General features: G+C 44.0%; 1 protein-coding gene across 1 annotated transcript in view; it reads left to right on the top strand.

Annotated features, from left to right (window-relative positions):
• The window catches only part of LOC144934218 (glutaminase liver isoform, mitochondrial-like), a 56,993-nt gene that overhangs the window by 27,594 nt on the left and 9,590 nt on the right, over positions 1–19,809 (top strand). The window contains exons 8-17 of the mRNA XM_078859826.1: positions 10,558–10,590; positions 11,801–11,859; positions 12,365–12,431; positions 13,526–13,576; positions 14,576–14,752; positions 15,767–15,898; positions 16,184–16,276; positions 17,103–17,164; positions 18,825–18,901; positions 19,433–19,496. Coding sequence (XP_078715952.1) covers positions 10,558–10,590; positions 11,801–11,859; positions 12,365–12,431; positions 13,526–13,576; positions 14,576–14,752; positions 15,767–15,898; positions 16,184–16,276; positions 17,103–17,164; positions 18,825–18,901; positions 19,433–19,496 — 815 coding nt within the window. The remainder of the gene's footprint in view (positions 1–10,557; positions 10,591–11,800; positions 11,860–12,364; positions 12,432–13,525; positions 13,577–14,575; positions 14,753–15,766; positions 15,899–16,183; positions 16,277–17,102; positions 17,165–18,824; positions 18,902–19,432; positions 19,497–19,809) is intronic.

Raw genomic sequence — 19,809 nt, 5'->3', positions numbered from 1 at the left:
CAACGCTGACGCTCTGTCACGGATGCCAACCGCCTCCGAATGCGCATGTCTCCTGGGGTCGGGGCGTTGCAAGCCAGTAGGGGACATGATGGTTCCGGTCCTGGCGGCGGCCGCCGACGATGAAACGGTAGTCCCCATTGATATCGCCGAACAGGGGAGAGATTCCCTGCTTGGATTGCCCGTTGATGAATGGGGGCGCCTCCAGTTGGAGGATGCCTCCCTCCTCGCGTTGCGTCGTCGCGCCGGGGAGAGGGGGCGTGTGACGGGTCATGCCGACGCATGGGAAACCCATGCGGGCTTGCTTATGCATTGGGACGGGAAATCCCAGCGTCACCGGCTGGTGGTCCCTTCTGGCCTACGAGGTAAGGTGGTGTGGGCTGCTCATGAGCGCCTCCTCCACCTAGGTACCCAGAAAACACTCGCCTTGCTCCAGCTGAATTTTTTTTGGCCGGGTATGACAAAGGATGTCACTGATCTGTTGGCGGCATGCCCTCAGTGTGCGCAGCGCAAACCACCGGCACGGGAGTCGAACCCGCCCTTGCAATCCATCCAGGTCTCCAGAATAAATGAACTGGTCGCACTGGATATTCTGGGGCCATTCCCCGCCACCTCCAGGGGAAATAAATATTTGCTTACTGGGGTCGAATATTTTACGCGCTGGCCTATGGCCTGGCCCCTGGCGAATCAGTCGGCAGCAGCCATCGTCGACGCCTTTGTCCAAGGTTATGTCATGGACAAAGGTGCCCCGGAGCGGTTGTTGACCGACCAGGGTAGAAATTTTTCGGGGAAACTCCTAAAACAAGTCTGTGATCTCCTGGGAACGAAAAAAATTCGAACCTCCCCCTATCACCCGCAAACGGACGGGATGGTCGAGCGTCTGCATCGCACCATCACGTCTATGTTGTCGCAGCAAGTTTCGGACTCACAGGCTGATTGGGACTTACATATTCAAGGGGTTCTAGCGGCATACAGATTGGCTCCCCATGCTGCGACGGGGTTTTCACCTTTCTTTCTTATGTATGGCCGCGAACCCGACCCACCTGTTCGGGCACAGTTGCAGATCCCCGTGCCGCTGGGCAAATCTAAATTGGACGATCACGTTAAATTTAATCTTGACAAACTGACTGAGGCGCGGGATGCGGCGAGGCTAAATTCTGACAGGCGTCAGAAGGCGAACGAGCGCCTCAGACTGGCTCGCGCGCACGTGCTGCAGTGGAAGCCGGGGGACAGGGCATGGCTGCACTGTCCCCAGGTACCACTCGCGACCTCCTCTAAACTCGTACGCCCGTGGCGGGGCCCCGTCGAGGTTGTTGAGGTTTTGAGGCCTCAGTGCGTTCGAATCCAATGGGGGAGGCGCCGGTGGTTTGTACACCCCTCTAGGCTGAAGCCGTTTGTTGCGGTGCGGGGGCCCACGCCACGCACGCGAGGCCAAGCATGTGGGGGGTCGACCGACTCGGAGGGTCCGTCGCTGCTCTCGCCTGATGTGTTGCCGGCTGTCCCACCCACAGGTGTACCGGGAATGACGGGCTCACGCCCTGGAACCCCCACAGGTGATGCCGACAGTCGCGCGACTTCAATCGCGACCTCACCTCGAATGGGACAGCCGCCACCGGATGGTCCGCCGTCCGGGGTTGCCCCGTGTGACGGGCCTGCGGCAAGGACGCGCGCTAAAATGCGCAGACTCTTATAATATACAGCAGGAAGAAAAAGAAAAAAAAAACTTTTCTTATTTATTTTCCTTCACGTGTCATGGTTACTGTATGCTGCGTCGGTGGTGTGCTCCTTGCACACTGAGTGTGTTGCGTTGTGTGTCGTGGGTGTGCTGTGTGTGATGGGGGAGTTCCTGGCTAGTTGTACATACGTGCTTACGGATTTCGTATTTATGCGGGGGGGGGGGGGTGCGTCGGACATTCCCTTCGGGGGTATGGTTGTTGTTCTTGTTGTTGTTCTGCTATTTGCATTTTGTTGAAAAAATGAGGCACACACGGGGTCGAGGGGTAATTGTTCCTTTATTTGGAATTGTTGCAGCCGGGACGGCTGCGAGCTGTAATGGGGGGGGTGATGTAGGGCTGTTACGGGAGGGCTGTAAGTGCATACGATCCAATGGGTAACAAACACAGTGGGCGGAGTTACGGGAGTACACGGGGGGGGTGCCCGCAGCGACGTCCGCATCAGGCAGCCTGGGGGGTTGTGATCCTGATGGGGGGTATAAAGGGGGAGGACAAAGAGAGCTCGGGGCTCAGTCTGGGAACAAAGGAGGAAGAGTGAAGATCCCCTAGCTAGAGCCCTGGACTCCCCTCGACGCCGCCCTTGTCAGGGCTGCAGAGGAGCGAGCCAGAGGCGTGGTTCCGTGAACCAGGGTTAGACCCTGGGACTCCGGAGACCGTAGCCCGACTCACCAGTGTCGGGCCAGTTAGCCTCCCCTAGCTCGTTAGAGGAGGACTTGGGGATAGGTGAGATTAGCTAGGGGGTATCCCCAGTTATCCGGGTGAGGGGGCCGCTACCCCCTCTAGTGTTGTCCTGTACCGATAAGCTGAAATAAATATACGTGTGCCTCAACCTGGGTGTCCAGCGTCTTCACCGGTACTTCAGTGGTACTTAACATGCATTTAACAGATCAGTTAGCAGAGCTTGTACACCATCAATCTCACTTACCATCCTTCCGCTGCACAGCGTAGAGCTGTGCAACACATTTTTTAAAAATAATTTTGTTCGTAGGTGTCACTGTCGTCGGCAAAAATGACAGCTCGATATTTCACAGGCACAGCACTTCTCTGCCCTTGGAACAACTGTCCTCTGCGCTGAATTTATATGCTATCATAAACATTTTTTAGCCAGATTTAAAATGTTTTTTTTGGGGTCTGTCCATCATGACCTTGCCTTGTATGTGGCAAGAATGTATCACACCTCCTTTGTCACTAGGCTGTGCTGCTGCTTTGGCTGCAATAGTCAAGTTTGTGTTTGTAATCTGAGCAGGGTTTACTGTGGCTTTGTAGCTCTCAAAAACACTTCCAGGTCATGGATAGTTTATAGGTCATATGAATGACACCCCTTCCTTTTAAAAGTATTTAATCGGCCTATTACCACACCAGAGTCCATATATGTAGTGCCACTTTGCAGGAAGTCGGCAGCACTGCCATGGATTGAATGCCAAATTCCTTAAGGATTTCCACAGAGAATCAGCTTGGGATATGGGAGGGAAAGCTATTTGTAACTAATTTTAGGGCACATTTTATGGCATTTTTGAAAATGAGAATGACTTGTATGTTAGAATAGGTTGCAATGAGGCTTTATTTTTTATTTACTGTATGTGCGAGCTGTGAATATAGATGGACAAATGATTACTCTGGAATGCGATTACTAGAGTTGTTCACAAAACCGTCTACATGAATGATACAAACATTTGTAAAAATAAATGGGTTTTACAGTGCGAGCAATTAAGCAAAAATGCCTTGCCTATAACACCGTAAAGAAATAACGGACTAATATTTAAGCGTTCCATATGAAGACCAATTAATATGTGCCTATCTGATGTGCGGATCAGTTTTAATGTTTATGCATTGATCTGTGTTAGTGAATTGACTACAGAAGGGTTTTCATTAAGGGCATGTTTGTGTACGAGCTTTGAAAAAAGGAGGGATGCACAATTCTGGTTAGGGTATCAGGGCCAGCTACGTGTGGGTTTTCATGATATATTTCGCCAGAGCCAGTGTGTAAGCTATCAACTTCCCTCCAAAATTGAGTTAACAATATTAAGGCACGCTCTATAATTGGCATGCATCACTCTATCACTGTATGCTCAGTGTAATTGGTTTTATCTTCCAATGTGGTGTCCCCAGTTAATGAGCAGCAGAAGTGATTCAGAAGCATTTGCAACACATTAATGGAGTTGGCCAAACACCCCAATGCAGAACATTCAGTGAGGCTTTCCTGGATAAATAAAGAATATTAATATTAATGGTTTTTAATCATTATCCAGGCGCTGTACTCGCTGTTAGGGAGTGGTTGCTTGGGGCTATTGCTTGTGTTGGTTGGTGCTAAATGAGGCCTTTGTATATTCAGTCTAGTAGGGCATCTATGCTTATTCACAAATTGACATTGATGTAAATTATAGGTACAGTTTTATGTTCTGATACATTATTTTGAGTCAAGAAAAATATACACGTCATTCTAAAAAGCAAACAATTATTCATGCAATGTCAACTGTAACATTGCATTATGTCAAAGGTAAGTGTTTTCTATACATATGTATGCACACGTCTGTATGTATGCAGAGGCCCTTTATATTTGAATGGGCGTTGGTCTACTAGACACTGGCTTATATGGACAAATGTACTTGTAATATATTCACTTGATGACTTTGAAAACAGAACAACAAATATTAATCTACTTAGTGTCAGGAAAAATGAAAATTGTTCTTCCGCTGGCTTGATCTCAGCCATGCTTTTTCCCAAGTGAGCCTGATTGACATCGCCTAACAGTGTTTGGGGTCGGCAATTTACTCTATTGCTTACAACTCACGACTGACTCACCTATTAACTGCTAAACTATATATTTTTTACTAGGTAAGGCCACTGAGTTATAAAGCTATATTTCAATAGTTACCTGGCCACAAATGATAGCTTAACGAAGTGGCTTATCATGTGGAAATGTATAGCATTTTCCTAAATGCAGAGGGAGAGGCCGGAGAACCTGGAGAAAATCCATGTGACCACAGGAAGAACATGCACACTCTTTAATATACAGACGTCAGGGGCAGGATCGAACCCACGATCTCCTGTATACCAGGCGAGGTAGTTAACATCTCGCCACCATGGTGCCCCCTTATTTATTAATGATGCTAAATTCAGTATCCATTCACCACCTGCAGAATACGCTAGTGGGTTATTATGATCCCAGTGATTAAAAGCTACTTGGCTATGCCACCTCTCCCCATCTTACTGTCCTGTTGGCTTCCACTCGGGGTGAATGGCCCATGACGGTCTCGCTTGACACACCTTCTTGCCGTGTTCATGCCAGGCAGTATTCACCTGTGCTGGTTTGTGTCGCTGGATTTATCAGGGAGTCCTCGTTGGGGCTCGCGATTTGTGTGCCGGGTAATCCTGCACGCGTGCCAGACTGGGTATTGAGCCCCAATCTTTGCATAAGAGGGTTATGTGCTGTAAGCTGAACTAGATGGCATGGGTGTGCTATTTTCAGAGTGACCTTTATAATGAGCACAGTAGGCTAGATGCAACAAGTCCATGCATCACATTTCTATATATAAACAAGCTTTCTCATAATTCAATCATGCTTTCAGTGATGCAGCTGGTATTTTCCGAATTACCCAAATGTGTTTTGTTGAATATAATGAAGACACTAGAGTATATTCAAAATGTTGTTCATACGTAAATAAGCCATCGGTTTTCTGGCTTGCGATTCTGCCATATAAAGTTTGGCCTTGCCCAAACATCTCACTTACACTGCTTGATTAACAAAAAATATAATATTGTAATTGGATCCATTCCATTTTTAATAGAAGTTTTATTCAGCTGGTTCTTGAAGAAAATATGCATGCAATTTGGTTGAAGTTGCAGCATTTTTTTTACCACGTCAGACAGTGAATAGCGTGCGGTAAAGCTCGAAACGAGTTAGAAGCCCTTGATGTGTGTCTGCTCTATAACTGCCTGCCGCGTGGCATGTTGTGCATTCCTCGTCACCTCTCTTCGCACCGAATAACATTTCCACGTAAACGAATTTGCACATGCAACAGCACCAGGCATTCCATGCATTTTATTTTAACAGTGCACAGAACTGTACAGTACAGTATAGCAATTAGCAGAGGTGGGACAAAGTCATTGTTATGCAAGTCCAAGTCGAGTCGCAAGTCATCAAATTCATGACTCGAGTCTGACTCGAGTCCAAGTCACATGACTCGAGTCCACATCTCATAGGTGGGACAAAGTCATTGTTATGCAAGTCCAAGTCGAGTCGCAAGTCATCAAATTCATGACTCGAGTCTGACTCGAGTCCAAGTCACATGACTCGAGTCCACACCTCTGGCAATTAGTCATTGCACTGTTCGGACAAATAAACAGAAAAAGGATTGATCACGGCTGGCTGGCTGGCAGTGCAGGAAAACGCGGCGCAGGGCACACACTCAGATGACAGACCTGCTGATTTATTCATGGGCAAACGTCTGCGGGCTCCACAAGGCTGTCTGAAAAAGTCTCCACGTGGCCCATACAAGAGCTCTCATGTGGTCATGGTCAAACAGCGTTCATATGAGGGTTTCCGTGATATGATATTTCACGATAAATTTCACGATGATTATCACGATCACATTTAGAAAGAACATTGTATACGTGCGAATTAAGCTATGTGGTGTAGGAGACAGCTTTTCGACACCAGCAAGTTGTAATTGGTGCAATTGATGTGCATTTGTGCCGTGATACTTGTGTCCTGTATGGAATTCAGTAAACCCGTGCTCCTGGGTGCCTTGGTTTTCCACGTGCTCCGCTCGTTTTCTCTCTAACGTACTCTCATGTTTATTTTGCAATTCGTTTACAAATAAACAAAATAAATTATACAGGCCTGTCAGAAAATGTGTTCAAACTTCCAAATGCAGTGAGCCTCTTCTATTACTGCTTCATGGTGATGGTACATGACTTAGATTATACCGTACAGTTTACCTGTTTTGGTGTTATTAAATTGCAATTATTAGATTATCAGTATTTAGTGAGAGATAGTATGTGCTAATTAAAATTTTCTGGGTGTTAATTACGTGTGAATAATGGAAATAAATATATATTTGTTTTTATTTATTTGCAGCATGCCACATACCCCCCTCACACCATAACCAGAGAAGCCACATACTGAATTCGTTTGACTTTGGCAGGTTTCACTCCATTCACTCTTGATCATGTGCAAGTGGGCCTCTCTGTGCTGCTGGCCAGCCCAAGTGTGTGCGCATGTCCGTGTACAAAGCTGGTACTTGCAGCCCAGCGTCAGTGCTGTGGAGTTTGGTGAATTGTATGTGTAGCACTGGGATCTTATTAATTCGCTGTTTGTCCGAGGGGCTTTTAGTTATTTCAGGGAGCCTGTCTAAAACAAAAAATATTGCTGTGGTGGTGCATATTGAATACGCAATAAAACGGGTGACTGTGTTTAATGGCGAGATGTTTAAAAGTCCATGTTTATTGACCTTGTTAGAGCTGTCAGTCTGGAAGAACCAGTTTTTTTTTATAATATCGCTCCCTCTGCTTCTCAAATTATTATTGAGCAGTGCTTGAATTGTTCCTGTTTATCATTATAATATTTATTCGGGGCAGTGCTGTTGCATTTCTTTTTTTACGTTAACTAACACGAATTGCGTGATGAATGTGAATGAGCAGGGCTCTCAATTTTACGATGTGTTAGCGCTACAGTGTGGTGACAGATATGTTGGTTTATCTGTGTGTGCATAATCATTCTTCATGCTGTCAATGAGTACAGTTGTTTCCTGGGGAAAATTCTCCAGGAATCCCAACTTTTGTGCAAAATTCAAATCAGGTTTGCAACGAGCAGAGCACATGCCAAGTCGAATATTCCAATGCAATTGTAACCGTAAATTGACTGCAGAAAAAACTGCATTACTGTGCATGCTCTGAATGTCTTGCACGAACAGCATTAAACACAGCTCCCACCAGTGCATTATGCATTGCGGCTTTGTATGCCATGGTAGGTATCATTTCTATCTTCAATATTTTATAAAACTACAGTGCAGTGCACAATTAAAATTTTGCTAAATGCACACACCAATTGGCATGCCAATTCTTCAGGTCATCTATATATATATAAAAAAGGGAAATTTGTGAATGTGTGTCTGTTCATAATGTTTAGCATACTTCCTGACATGCAACAAACTTGAAATTTGGCATGTGCGTAGCTTCCAGACTGTACACAATGCAAAAAGTATTAAAATAGACTTGGTAGCCAGATGGCATGAGATATTCGTTCATGAGGCTATCCACATATACAAACACAGAGACAATTTCAACCAAGAAGATGGATTCTGGCTTAGCAATCATTGGAAGGATTTGATAAACCATTTCAGGTCTTAATTGATTGTGTTCACGCTTACGGTAATTTTCAGACAGCATTCCATTATCTTCTTCTCCCCCCTCTTCTTTTCTGAACATAGATGGACTCGTCCATCTGACCAACTGTCAAATCGCTGTCCGTGGTCCTGACGTTAAGAAAAAAACGCCACTTAAAAAAAAATTCTTGCTGTGGATTTCACACCTGATGATGATTTCTTGTGTTGCAGTCGAAACGTCGTGATAATTTTAATGTTTTATATATTTTTTATGTTATTCTTTCCCTTCTACTTGATTTTACCGAAAGAACCAAGATTAAAATTTCATTTAATAAGTTAAGAAAATAGTATTTATGTGCTACATTTCCTAATGAAATGAAAATTACACAATAAAACGTGAATTTACATCTTTAATATTACAGCTTCCGTCCTAGGACAGGCTAACAAGATAGTTTGTCTATAATTGGGTAATTTATGATCACTTCAAAGACATGGTTACCGCGTTGGTGCAAGGGCCAAGTGTAGCTTATGTGTGGAGCTGGTTTGACCTTGAAGTGGGATGCACGTAGCCGTGGGTCTTGTGCTGACGCACGTCTGCCCCAATTTGTACAAATGGGCAGCACTGAAAATATCGAGCCCAAAGTAGTCCATTGATTGCATGATGAAAACTCAGCTCCCTGACATTTTCAGGATTATGAGTGCATGGAAATGCCTTTTGGTAGTTTTATTTGCATAATATGACCTGCATTTAGCAGTGCAGCCGACAGGTGTTTTTTGTGTTTTGATAAATACCATGAATCACATTTGCATGTCAAATGTCTTAAAATGTTACATGTAATTAAAGCAGGTTATAAACAATCATGGACATGGCACCTGAACAACTTTGTTCCACATAGCCACTAGAGAAATTGGCTGTCATATTTCCTTATTGTGTACATTTCCAGTTCAAAGTTCTAACGTGCCATTATTTAGGTATTACAGCGCAGTATTACCTAAGCACTGTATGGGTTCATAAGACGCAACAATGTACATGATGACTGCATAGTGCTCTCAGATGAGGAAGTGGCACACCATGATATCTCATTGCATAGTCGCAGCACCTCTTGCAGTGCAGTGGCTTCTAGAACCATGCTGGACTGTCTAAAGTCTATCCCTGAGTGGAAAATTCACCCGACTTTCTAAGCACTTGACGTCGTGCACCCACATGTACCTTGTACGCACCTCCGATTAGCACGGTTGGTTACAAACTGTTCGAAAGAAGTTAAACGAACATACATACTGATGAAACATTCCAGGTGTTCACAGTCTTAGTCATTGCTATATCAGTTAGGTTTCTATTCCTTCAAATACTATTATGTACATGATATATTATGTACACATGTGTATAAGTGAATCTAAATTTAATGGTGTTTAAAGCCCAAACACTGAGGTTATTGATCTTTAGGACTCGTTTTGTTTTTATTCTGTAAAGAAGTTACATCAACCTGGAAAGGACAGTTTTCAAAGAGGCTGGTCTTCTCAAGCTAGGCATGGATATCACATCAGCTGAGACGTCATCTCGGTGGCTCTACCCAATAATGATATCACCATTAAATACGTGATACTAACAAACATCAGTTTGGAACGCGATACCATAGATTATTTATGGTGTTCTTGGTTCTTTCGGTAAAGTCACGTTGATAGAAAACAAAAATCAAAATTAAAAGCAAAAAACCCACGATGTTTCGATCACAACACAAGCGGTCTTCATCAGATGGAGAGAAGAGGGGGCAAGCCTCCAAATGTAGCTGCTTATAATAGCTCCAGAGTGAGTGGGCGGGGCAAGGGGCTGCTCAATAGACAGGGGGAGAGAGAGGGGGTGGAGCAGAGATGGTGGATGGAGAGAAAGGTAGAGATGGGAGGAGGGAGGAATTGCACCTCGGTACACCCATCAGAAAATGGGGGGGTGGAAGGAATGGGGCAGAGACAGGGGGAGAGAGAGGGGGTGGAGCAGAGATAGGGGGGGGGGGTAGAGATGGGAGGGGCGTGGGAATTGCACCTCGCTAAGCCCATCCACACTGCTAACGGTTGACAAGGAAACACAAATTCAAGTCATGACCCAAGGTGGTTGATGACATCTTTCCAATGATTGCGGAGTTTAAAACCGTCGTCGCGGTTGAAATTGTGTTTGTGTCTGTATATATGGATGGCTTCGTGAACTAATTTTTGTTGATAGCCCGTCGGCTTGCAAAGTACCATCGTCTTAGAGAAATCAATTTCACGTGAGCCAGCCACAATAAAGTAATTATCAGCGATGGCAGAAGCATTGGTCCTGCCGTCTTTCAGATCTGTGTTGTGTTCACGAACACGGTCCGAGACATGTCGTTTAGTTTCCCCAACAAAAGGCCATTTTAGTTCATAAAGTACAGTATCATTTAAAATGATACTGTACTTTATGAACTAAAATGGCCTTTTATCTTTTTGGAAACATAACATCATAGGCATTTTATTTCTGTTCACAGCAAGGAGCACACACCTCTGAGAAGTTTGACCATGTGAGTAACTCACCTGCAGAAGACATTCGTGTGTGCCCCACAAGCTTTGATCACGAGTGCCTTCCTGACCTAAATCTCCACATGGGGCTCCGCTGGATTTAGATTCAACACCAGCCAATGGGCCTCATAATTTGCTCGCGTCAAATAACTTATCTAATCACTGTCTACCGCAGCAAGGGCATTCCTCCAACCCCTGCGTCTCTTCAGGTGTCAAGTACAATTAGTCATTGACCTCATGGTCTTTTTGTGGGTTTCAAGGCAAATTTAGCCCCATGATGACGTGCTGCAAAATCGATATCAATTACACATCCTGGTTGTAAACCTTGTGTGTTTGTTCATACTTTCAAGAGTTGAATTTTGGAGATTTACCTGTGTTATTCTGAATTGTTGATTCTTGAATACTTTCCAGGGTTGAATGGCGCTGCATAGATATAAAGGAAATCAGTCGTGGTGTAATCCATCCCAATAATTTGAATGAGGATTATATTTATATATCGAGTTCCAAGGATCAGACTTAATTGGTTTGTACACCAGAGACACCATGGCTAATTTTACATGGTCGCTCATCAGTGCTCAAATGCAATAATGAGCACTTTGCATTGCCCATCGAAAGTCTTTTTTAATTACCAACTATTCTCAGCCCTGAGGCTGCTCTGCGTATTTTTTTTTAACACTGCCACTGTGTATGATCTGCATGGATACATTTACAAGGCGGTCTTTATTGTTCATGACAATAACGAGCGTGAGAACTATCTTGCAGAGATAATACTGTTGTGCATATAAATATGGTAGCATTATTAGTAATGCAACTAACTTAAATACCTTGTTTAGTGTGGTGCTGTTGAAGACTGCATAACTTAATTTAAAAGTTTTCGAGTTCAAATCCTAATTGGGAATTATTAATTGAGCACATCATCTATCTGGGGTTAATAATATTGAGTTGAGCACTTCCCCAGGGCTTAAGTATGGAGGCACTTTACCTTTGACTTGAAATAATCTGAGAAGTTAACTGAGAAAAAAAAAGCGATGGCAAGGAGCGATGATGAGATCCATTGCCCTGGTAGAAGCACATTTCACACTGGCAGTGAAAAGTTTCATGTAATTTCACTAAAGCAGCTGCATGTCATACACTTGCTCCTGTCCTGTGTATCACGGTCTTCCTTGCTGTTGCTGTGCTATCAATATTGTGCCGAACGCTTCCCTAACGCAGGTCATGGAGTACCTCAACAAGATGGGTGGGCACGAGTACGTGGGCTTCAGCAATGCCACGTGAGTTCACCTCCCTGCAACCTGTGGCATACGCTCACTCTCCTTTCAATCCACAGTGCGCTAATGTTAGGTCAGCCTTGTGCATTTATCATAGTGATTTGCTGCATTCCCTCAGTATGCAGCTACCCTGCAGGATGGCAATTATGGCTATAGTGGCCACCTTGGTCATTTACAAAAAAATTCTGGTTAACTCAGCTCATCATCCCTCCTTGGTCAGTAAAATATGAAACACTCTTGAAAGTCATTTGTGATTGTCCTTTGTAGATATTAGCCCCTGTCATATTAATGTGCAATGTTCACTGATGTCTAAGAACCGCCATTAACGATGAAGACAATCTGACGCTAACATTTTAGAGTCTATTATGCATACTACTGTACAGCTGCCATTTTGTGTGTGTTTTTATACGCAGCATTATTGTTGGGCCGTCTCATTGGTGTGTGACAGTCAATAGCATTCACCACCTCACCCCATGCACACTTTTTATATTTCGCTGTGCCTTGGCAGGTTCCAGTCAGAAAGGGAATCGGGCGATCGCAACTTCGCCATTGGTTACTACCTGAAGGAGAAGAAGGTGAGCTCACTAATACACACACCTCCTCCCCCGTCCTCTGCTATATAGGAGTCCTTACGTCCCATACTTACATCCTTTCACATGCCCACACCGCTGCTGCTCATTCTCTCATTACATGCATGCATGCTTCATTGGCCAAGGTTCCCGAGGGTTGTGCAGATTCTGTCTTTTTCCAAACCTTAAATATTTATGCCAGTGGGTTAAGGCAGAACCTAGGTATCCACCGTAACAAGTTTTGTTTTGTCAACGTCATGGTTTTTACTGTTGGGATGCAAGGAAGTCAACATTTAAATATATGTAACCATATACCCTGCATACATATGAATTGCTAAATAAAACATATTTACAATTGATAGTTTGGTTTATTGTCCACCTATTACATTATGTAGATATCATTTTAAGCTTTATGTTTGTGAGCAACTATAGGAAATTATATAGCTCTATAGCTCTGTAACAGTTATGGGTTTTGATGAAGAAATTAACTTTCCTGCAGCCCCTAAACTTATTGGTTAATGATTATCACAGTTGCTACTCATTCACTGTGCTATCATGACCGTAATAAAATATGTTGGTAAATTCCTCCAAGTTCGATCATTTGTTCCAGTGGATTTTGACTGTGCTATTTGACTCTTGCCGTTCGTTCTTGCTCTCAAAGCCTCACAGCTCAGAGCAGACGCTGCTGAGATGTTAACTGCCTGGCCTGGTATGCAGCCACAGGTTGCCATTAGAGAGTACCTATTAAAGTCAGCACAACTGGCATAGCCAACTGTGCTAACCTCCGATTAGCACGCTTGGCTACGTACGGTGCAAAAGAAGTTCAACATGTATACGTACAACTACCCAGTACTGATGTTTATACACCTTATCAGGCACAGTATTCATTTAATGCTCAGCTGATCGCAGAAGCCCACAGTGTTTTTGTTTTGCAATCCAAATAAAAATCAAGGAACCAGAATTTTAACAAAGTATGTGAACCACGAGGCCATTTCCGTTCTGTGCGCACACACACATTGCTTTGTGGGAGTGTTCGGTATCTCTTAGAGTGTTGTATGCAAGGTCTATAACAACATTGTCTTTTTTTTCCCAAACCCCAGTGCTTTCCTGAGGGCACAGATCTGATTGGCTGCCTGGATTTCTACTTCCAGGTGGGTGAGCCGGGGTTGCCTGCCCAACTGTATTGTGTTTTGCAGGCACCTTCCTTTTGCCGGTGACTTGGAAATGGATGGCAACTATTAACTAGTTTTAACAATCGAAAGTAGTTATTTTTAAATATTGCTGGAAAAATGTAGTAGGCAATGAAGATTATCATGCAGCATTTTGTCATCATGTAGCATTGCTGTATTAAAGTAAAAGCAGTGCAGTGGTCACTTAGCACAAACCTGGATGGAAACAGAATGGTTGTCCTCTTGAGTGTTGCAGAAATGGTTATGGCCCCTGAGTACACATTTTTCAATTGTACTTCTGACAATTTTTGAATACATCATACCAAATTCATTATTTTGTTATGATTTTTAAACACTGTATCGATAAGGTAACTAATTAATTTAGCTTTGTCGATTGTGAGTATGGATCTGATTTGGCAAGTATCTTAATTTGAGCTCTGTAAAGTAATTCGTGTCGTAACTGATTACCCAGTTTTTTTTAAAGTAACATGATACTAATTTGATTCGGCACTGAAAGTCACAGTTGAGTAATAAATATATTTCTGCTTAAAGAAGCATTTGGGGTGGCACTCACATCTGTTGGTAGTCCAGAGATGAGAAAGTGGTGAACATTTCACATTCCAATGGCAGGAACCATGTCTCTGTGTGTTTGTCTTTGTGAGGAGAGGTGGCACCGCAGTTATCACACTGCACTACAAACTTGGTGACCTTCGTTCGATTCCCACTCATGGCCACCAACACTGGTGATGATTATCTGAACCAGTCCTGGGCTTCCCCTAGATCGACTCAGCCTCAAATTAGTACCTGGTGTGATGTGTAAATATTGCTACTGTGGAGTCAGGTGGCCTGGCGTGGTGCTGGCCACCCAACCCCTGACGTGCCGTGGCGGCGTGCAAGGCGCTTGCTAACAGCACTTGTTCCAAAAGCTTGTTCAGGCTATAGGGGTGATCTTTTGTCTTTGTTTGTGCGTGGGTACTCCAGCTGTGTTCCATCGAGGTGACGTGCGAGTCGGCGAGCGTGATGGCGGCCACGCTAGCCAACGGCGGGATCTGCCCCACCACTGGCGAGCGTGTGATGAGCCCCGAGGCCGTGCGCAACACGCTGAGCCTCATGCACTCGTGTGGCATGTACGACTTCTCCGGGCAGTTCGCCTTCCAGGTAAGTTGTCCGAGTACGCTCGTGGCGCCAACTTGCATGTGGTGAGCCACATTTTTAGCCTCTTGGCATTCGATGAACGGTGTCGCTGTTCACTGTTCGGTGTCACTGGTCACTGAATGCCAAGAAGCTCGCACGCTCTTGCCACGAGTAGGTTCTCCCTGATCTGCTTCTGTCGCTTGCACACACATGCACTCACGGTGGTTAATTTTGTTTCACTTGTTTGAGTGACTGAACACTTACATTTCTGTGAAACTTTCCTGACTGGTTTCTAACTTGGTCTGCGAACCCACTTATCCACTCCCCTCAAGCCTGCTCTTCTGCTCTCACCTTTACCACCCACTGCCTCCTTTTGGTGCCCTTGTTCTACATGACCTATGTTGTTTTTTAAAGCTTGAATCTATATTTGATTGTTCATGATGTGTATGGCAAATAATCAAGCTTGGGTCGACCGAAACAATTGTGCAGTGTGTAAAACACACCAATGCCCCCCATATACAAGAAAAAACATATTTATTTCAGGCTTGGAAGGTCTGATTCACAAGCTGGTGGAGGGCCATGAAGCCTGGCTGGGTATATTGCGTGCGCTCTGCCAAGGCCAAGACGGAGCAATCCGCAAGCTTTAAATGGCATTCCTTCAGCATGTGAATCACGCCATAGAGTCTTGTGGAAAGTGCTATTAAGGATGTGGGAAATAGTGCTCATAGCAAGAAGCTACTTATGCTGCCACAGCACAAATCCACCCCCCTTGTCTCTCCGCTGCTAATATTCGAAGACGACATGGGGTACTCAATTAAGGTTGAATCGCCATAGAAACCTAGAACCAGTTCATATACCACTTCCCGCTGATATGTGGATGTGGGAAATCAATCCAAGTCACCAAAATTTTAGCGCATCACGCAAGCTAACCACTGCGTATAACACCGCACATACACTGCCAGCCATGCTACTTAGCCTGAAATATTTGCCGTCGTTGTTGTAGAGCTCCTGACCGTGCATTGTGCCATGCGATGTTAGGTGGGGCTCCCGGCCAAGTCGGGGGTATCGGGTGGTATCCTGTTGGTGGTGCCCAACGTGATGGGAGTCATGTGCTGGTCGCCCGCACTCGATCGCCTGGGCAACAGCGTCCGTGGCATTCAGTTCTGTCAGGTATGGTGTGCAATATTGCCAGAGCAGATAATTGGCACTGGCCGATGCGGCGTTCATTATTGTCATTTGCGGCATGTGGTGATGCCAAGTTTAAAGTGAATTACTCTTATGTACGATAGCAGTGCATATTGTGTTGAGGATACCACTGCTTTGGGTCTGCTTGAGATTGCAATTATTGGATGTGTGCTGCTGTGTGTGGCTATATCATTGAGAGAATGTTGCGTGAGTGTCTGCCTCTGTACATCCACTGTGTGGATGTCTCATGCCCTCCCATGTTTTCATCAGGAACTGGTCTCCGTCTTCAACTTCCACAACTATGATAACCTGCGACACTTTGTCAAGAAGCTGGATCCACGGACGGAGGGTCGCGATGCACAGGTAAGATATATTCCTCCCTTCACCAATGCGAGCTCTATTGAGTCGTTTGTTTACAAATCCACGTGAATATGCATGCTTATTACTCAGAGGATAGGTCACTGTAGACTCGTACTATAAAACTGGTTTATCATCATCGATTATTCTGCCTATCTGTATGGGGAGATTGACCATCATTATCAATGTTCATTGCCAATCAGGTGAAGTACATTTATAGCCATGTAATTCAGAGATTCGGAGGCAAGATTTTTTGGTGTCACTGTAATTACGTGCACAAGACTCCCACCCTACAGAGGCAGTAACGTACTATTTGGAGGCAGAATGGGAAGTTGAAAGTGTATCTCTATGAGCTTTGGAAAACAAACACAATTCCACAAGAAATTAGCCAACCATCCAAATCAGGGCCCTTCTAACAAAGTGTCGAAAGATTTTCCTGGGTAAAAAAATTGTTATCATATGTTATATGACGGAGATTATACAGATATTTTTTGTCATCCTTCACTCATTGTATTCCATAGATAAGATCATTTTATATATTATATATATTATTTTAAATATATATTTTGTCATATAAAACAATTCTTCGTTGTTGGGTGAAATTCTATTAATCCCTTATTGTGCCTAAAAGCTACTCTTTGGTTTTAGTCGGTAAAGTCACGTAGGTAAAAAATCAAATAAAAATGAAAAAAAACTAAATTATTTCATTTTTATTTTATTTAATTTTTTACCTACGTGACTTTACCGAATAAAACCAAAGAGTATGGATTCTTGCAGTCACGAATACTTCAAATCTAGAAGTGCCTAAAAGCTCTTGTGTGTTTCTTTTCAGGCCAAGTCGGTTATCAGCCTCCTGTTTGCGGCCTACAGCGGGGATGTGTCGGCTCTCCGAAGGTGACGCTTCTGCGCTTTGTTTGTTGGAGCTTCTTTGATACTTTGATCCTGGCAAAAAAAGGTCCCATGATATAGCTCCTCACCCAGAGCAAAAAGTCTCTGATACGTGCATTGCCTTTGTGCTATTCACCTTTTCCCGTTCTCTGGTCTGAGACTGATGAGACGAGGCCATAGAGAAGGCTGTCACTGGTGTAAGTCATTCAGTTTCAAAGACAATTCATATATTATCAGAGCATGGTTGTTTGCATGTTCACCACAAGTACTGTGTGGTTAATGCAGACTTGATTCCTTGCAAAATGTATCTATTTGGTGTTTGAACATCTTAACACCTGTTTTATTGCCAGAAATGGTAAAACTTCTTCTTAATTTTCATACTTTGATATTGGCAAAAAGGTCCCATGTTTATTTGCTCTCCTCTAAAAGCACGCACAGAGGATCCACCATACAATGCAGCTTTGCAATAGTGAGTTTCAGTTTTCTATAGTTAACTAATAATTATTTGTATACACATGTGAATGACCAAATAATCTGGAATGCACCTGATCTCAACCGATCTCGGAAGCTAAGCAGATTTGAGCTTGGATATTGCTTGGATTGACGACCACTATACGTAAGCAGTTGTTATAGGCTGCTGCAGTGCTATGTTGTAGGAAAATAAGGCAATACAGAGAAATCCATTGTTGGACTGTACTTTACTCCATCGTCTATGTGCCCAGCCTTTATCAACCCAAGCTCACCAGCGTGGTCAAGTACTATCAAACATCCTTCATGGCCTGCATGGCATGGAGTGGCCCTCATTCAGCAGTGGATTGACAAAAGAGCTGCATATATTTATATGACGTTTATTCTATGGTTTTTTAGGTAAAGTCACGTAGATAGAAAAAATAATTACAATAAAATAATCAAAATTAAAATAAAGTGAATAAAATCATTGGAAAGATGTCATCAACCACTTTGGGTCATGACTTGATTTGTACCAGTTGTGTGCCTTTTGGCGTCATCTGGTCCAACACCATGTGAGACTAGGCTCTAAGAAAAGCTGTCTCGGGTGTGGACCAATCAATTTCAAGGACAGTGCATACATTATCAGAGTTGTGTTTTTTTGTTTGCATTCCGACCGCAGGTATTGTGGTCAATGCAAACCTGACTCCTTGTAAAAAAGGTGTCAGTTTTGTTGACTTGATTTGTGTTTTCTTGTCCACCTCCACCGTCAGCAGTGTGGGTGTGTGGAGCGAGGTGCAATGCTTTGATTGGTGTAGACCTACTGCCGGTGTCGGAGGCCCTCTCCTACATTAACATGAACTGCCCAGCCCATCTCTAAACCTTTATAAACAGCTTGCCCTCAGAGGCTAACCTCCCTGCTCCTGATGATAGAATGTGAATTCCTGCAGTCACGAAAGTTTTAAGTCAAAATGTACACAATGTTTATATAAAGCTACCACCGATGTGGCGTTTTCAGCATTTTGTCGCATCTCTGGCTAAAAACCAATTTGGTAAAAAAAACAAGTATACATTCTTTTGAGATAAATACCAATGAAGAACTGTCCCATGGGACTATACAGCTTTAAAAGACTGTTCAAGGTTCCCGTGTATGCTATGTTGGTGTGAATGGCACATTTAAGTGGTGTATTTGAACTCTGTGTTTCTTGCTTGTGCTTAGGTATGCCTTGTCAGCAATGGACATGGAGCAGAGGGACTACGACTACCGCACAGCGCTGCACGTGGGTTCTGCCGAAGGTAAGAGCCCTGTGTGCTATGTAGACCCCACCCTGTTGGACCGCAACTCGCGTATTTGGTGGCCCATGCACGCCTATCGAGTGGGCCCTCCGAGTGCCACTTGTGTCATTTACTTTAGGCGCTCATCTTACAATCATCACTTTTTTACTTCAAATTCCAGTCGGTTGTCATTGCAGCCCATCGTGTCTGTGGGATTGATAAAATCAATATCAACCCATTGGTAATCAACAGACACTTCAATTACTGGCGCATGGCCACTAATATGTTTGAGTCTTCCTCTTTTATGAGCATGGAGACACTGACACTCATTTCTTTGAGTTAAATGGTTTTCTAGAATGAGACTGTCAAAATCATAGCACTAATCTCATGTTAACGTGTCATTTAACACGTGGTGTTTACATCACTGAAAAGTGCACTGGTCCCAGAGATAACTGAAAAAGAGCCGGTTTAATCTCACATCCTAGCCTCATGGTATTTGTATTGTTCGCGTACTTCAAGCTCAATCTGACGTGACGGGTTGCTTTACCACAGGCCACCAGGACGTGGTGCGTTTCCTGTTGGAGAAATGCAAGGTGAACCCGACTCCCAAAGACAGGTAAGCGTGTAGCCAGTATGTGTCGCAGGGAGTCGTTGTCTTTGATGACAAGAACTTAAGGTCATACATATGCCCAAGTGTTCCTTAGACTAAACAAGGGAAATTCATAGGAAGAGACTGACACATTTACTAGGTCCTTCGGATGATGAGGTCTTTGGTGGCAGTAGTGGCTCTGTGACTGATTATAAAGTGGCTCATCGTGCAGGAGATAGGTGATGGTTTGTGATGAACTTGTCTGTCTGAGATATACAGTGGCAGTGCCCTACTCACAAATTAAAGACTGCACGTTAAAATTACAGTTGGGATTCCTCAT

The sequence above is a fragment of the Lampetra fluviatilis genome, chromosome 1 (genome assembly GCF_964198595.1).
Source record: "Lampetra fluviatilis chromosome 1, kcLamFluv1.1, whole genome shotgun sequence".
NCBI classification, from domain to species: Eukaryota; Metazoa; Chordata; class Hyperoartia; order Petromyzontiformes; family Petromyzontidae; genus Lampetra; species Lampetra fluviatilis.
This window is presented reverse-complemented; position numbering and strand designations above follow the sequence as displayed.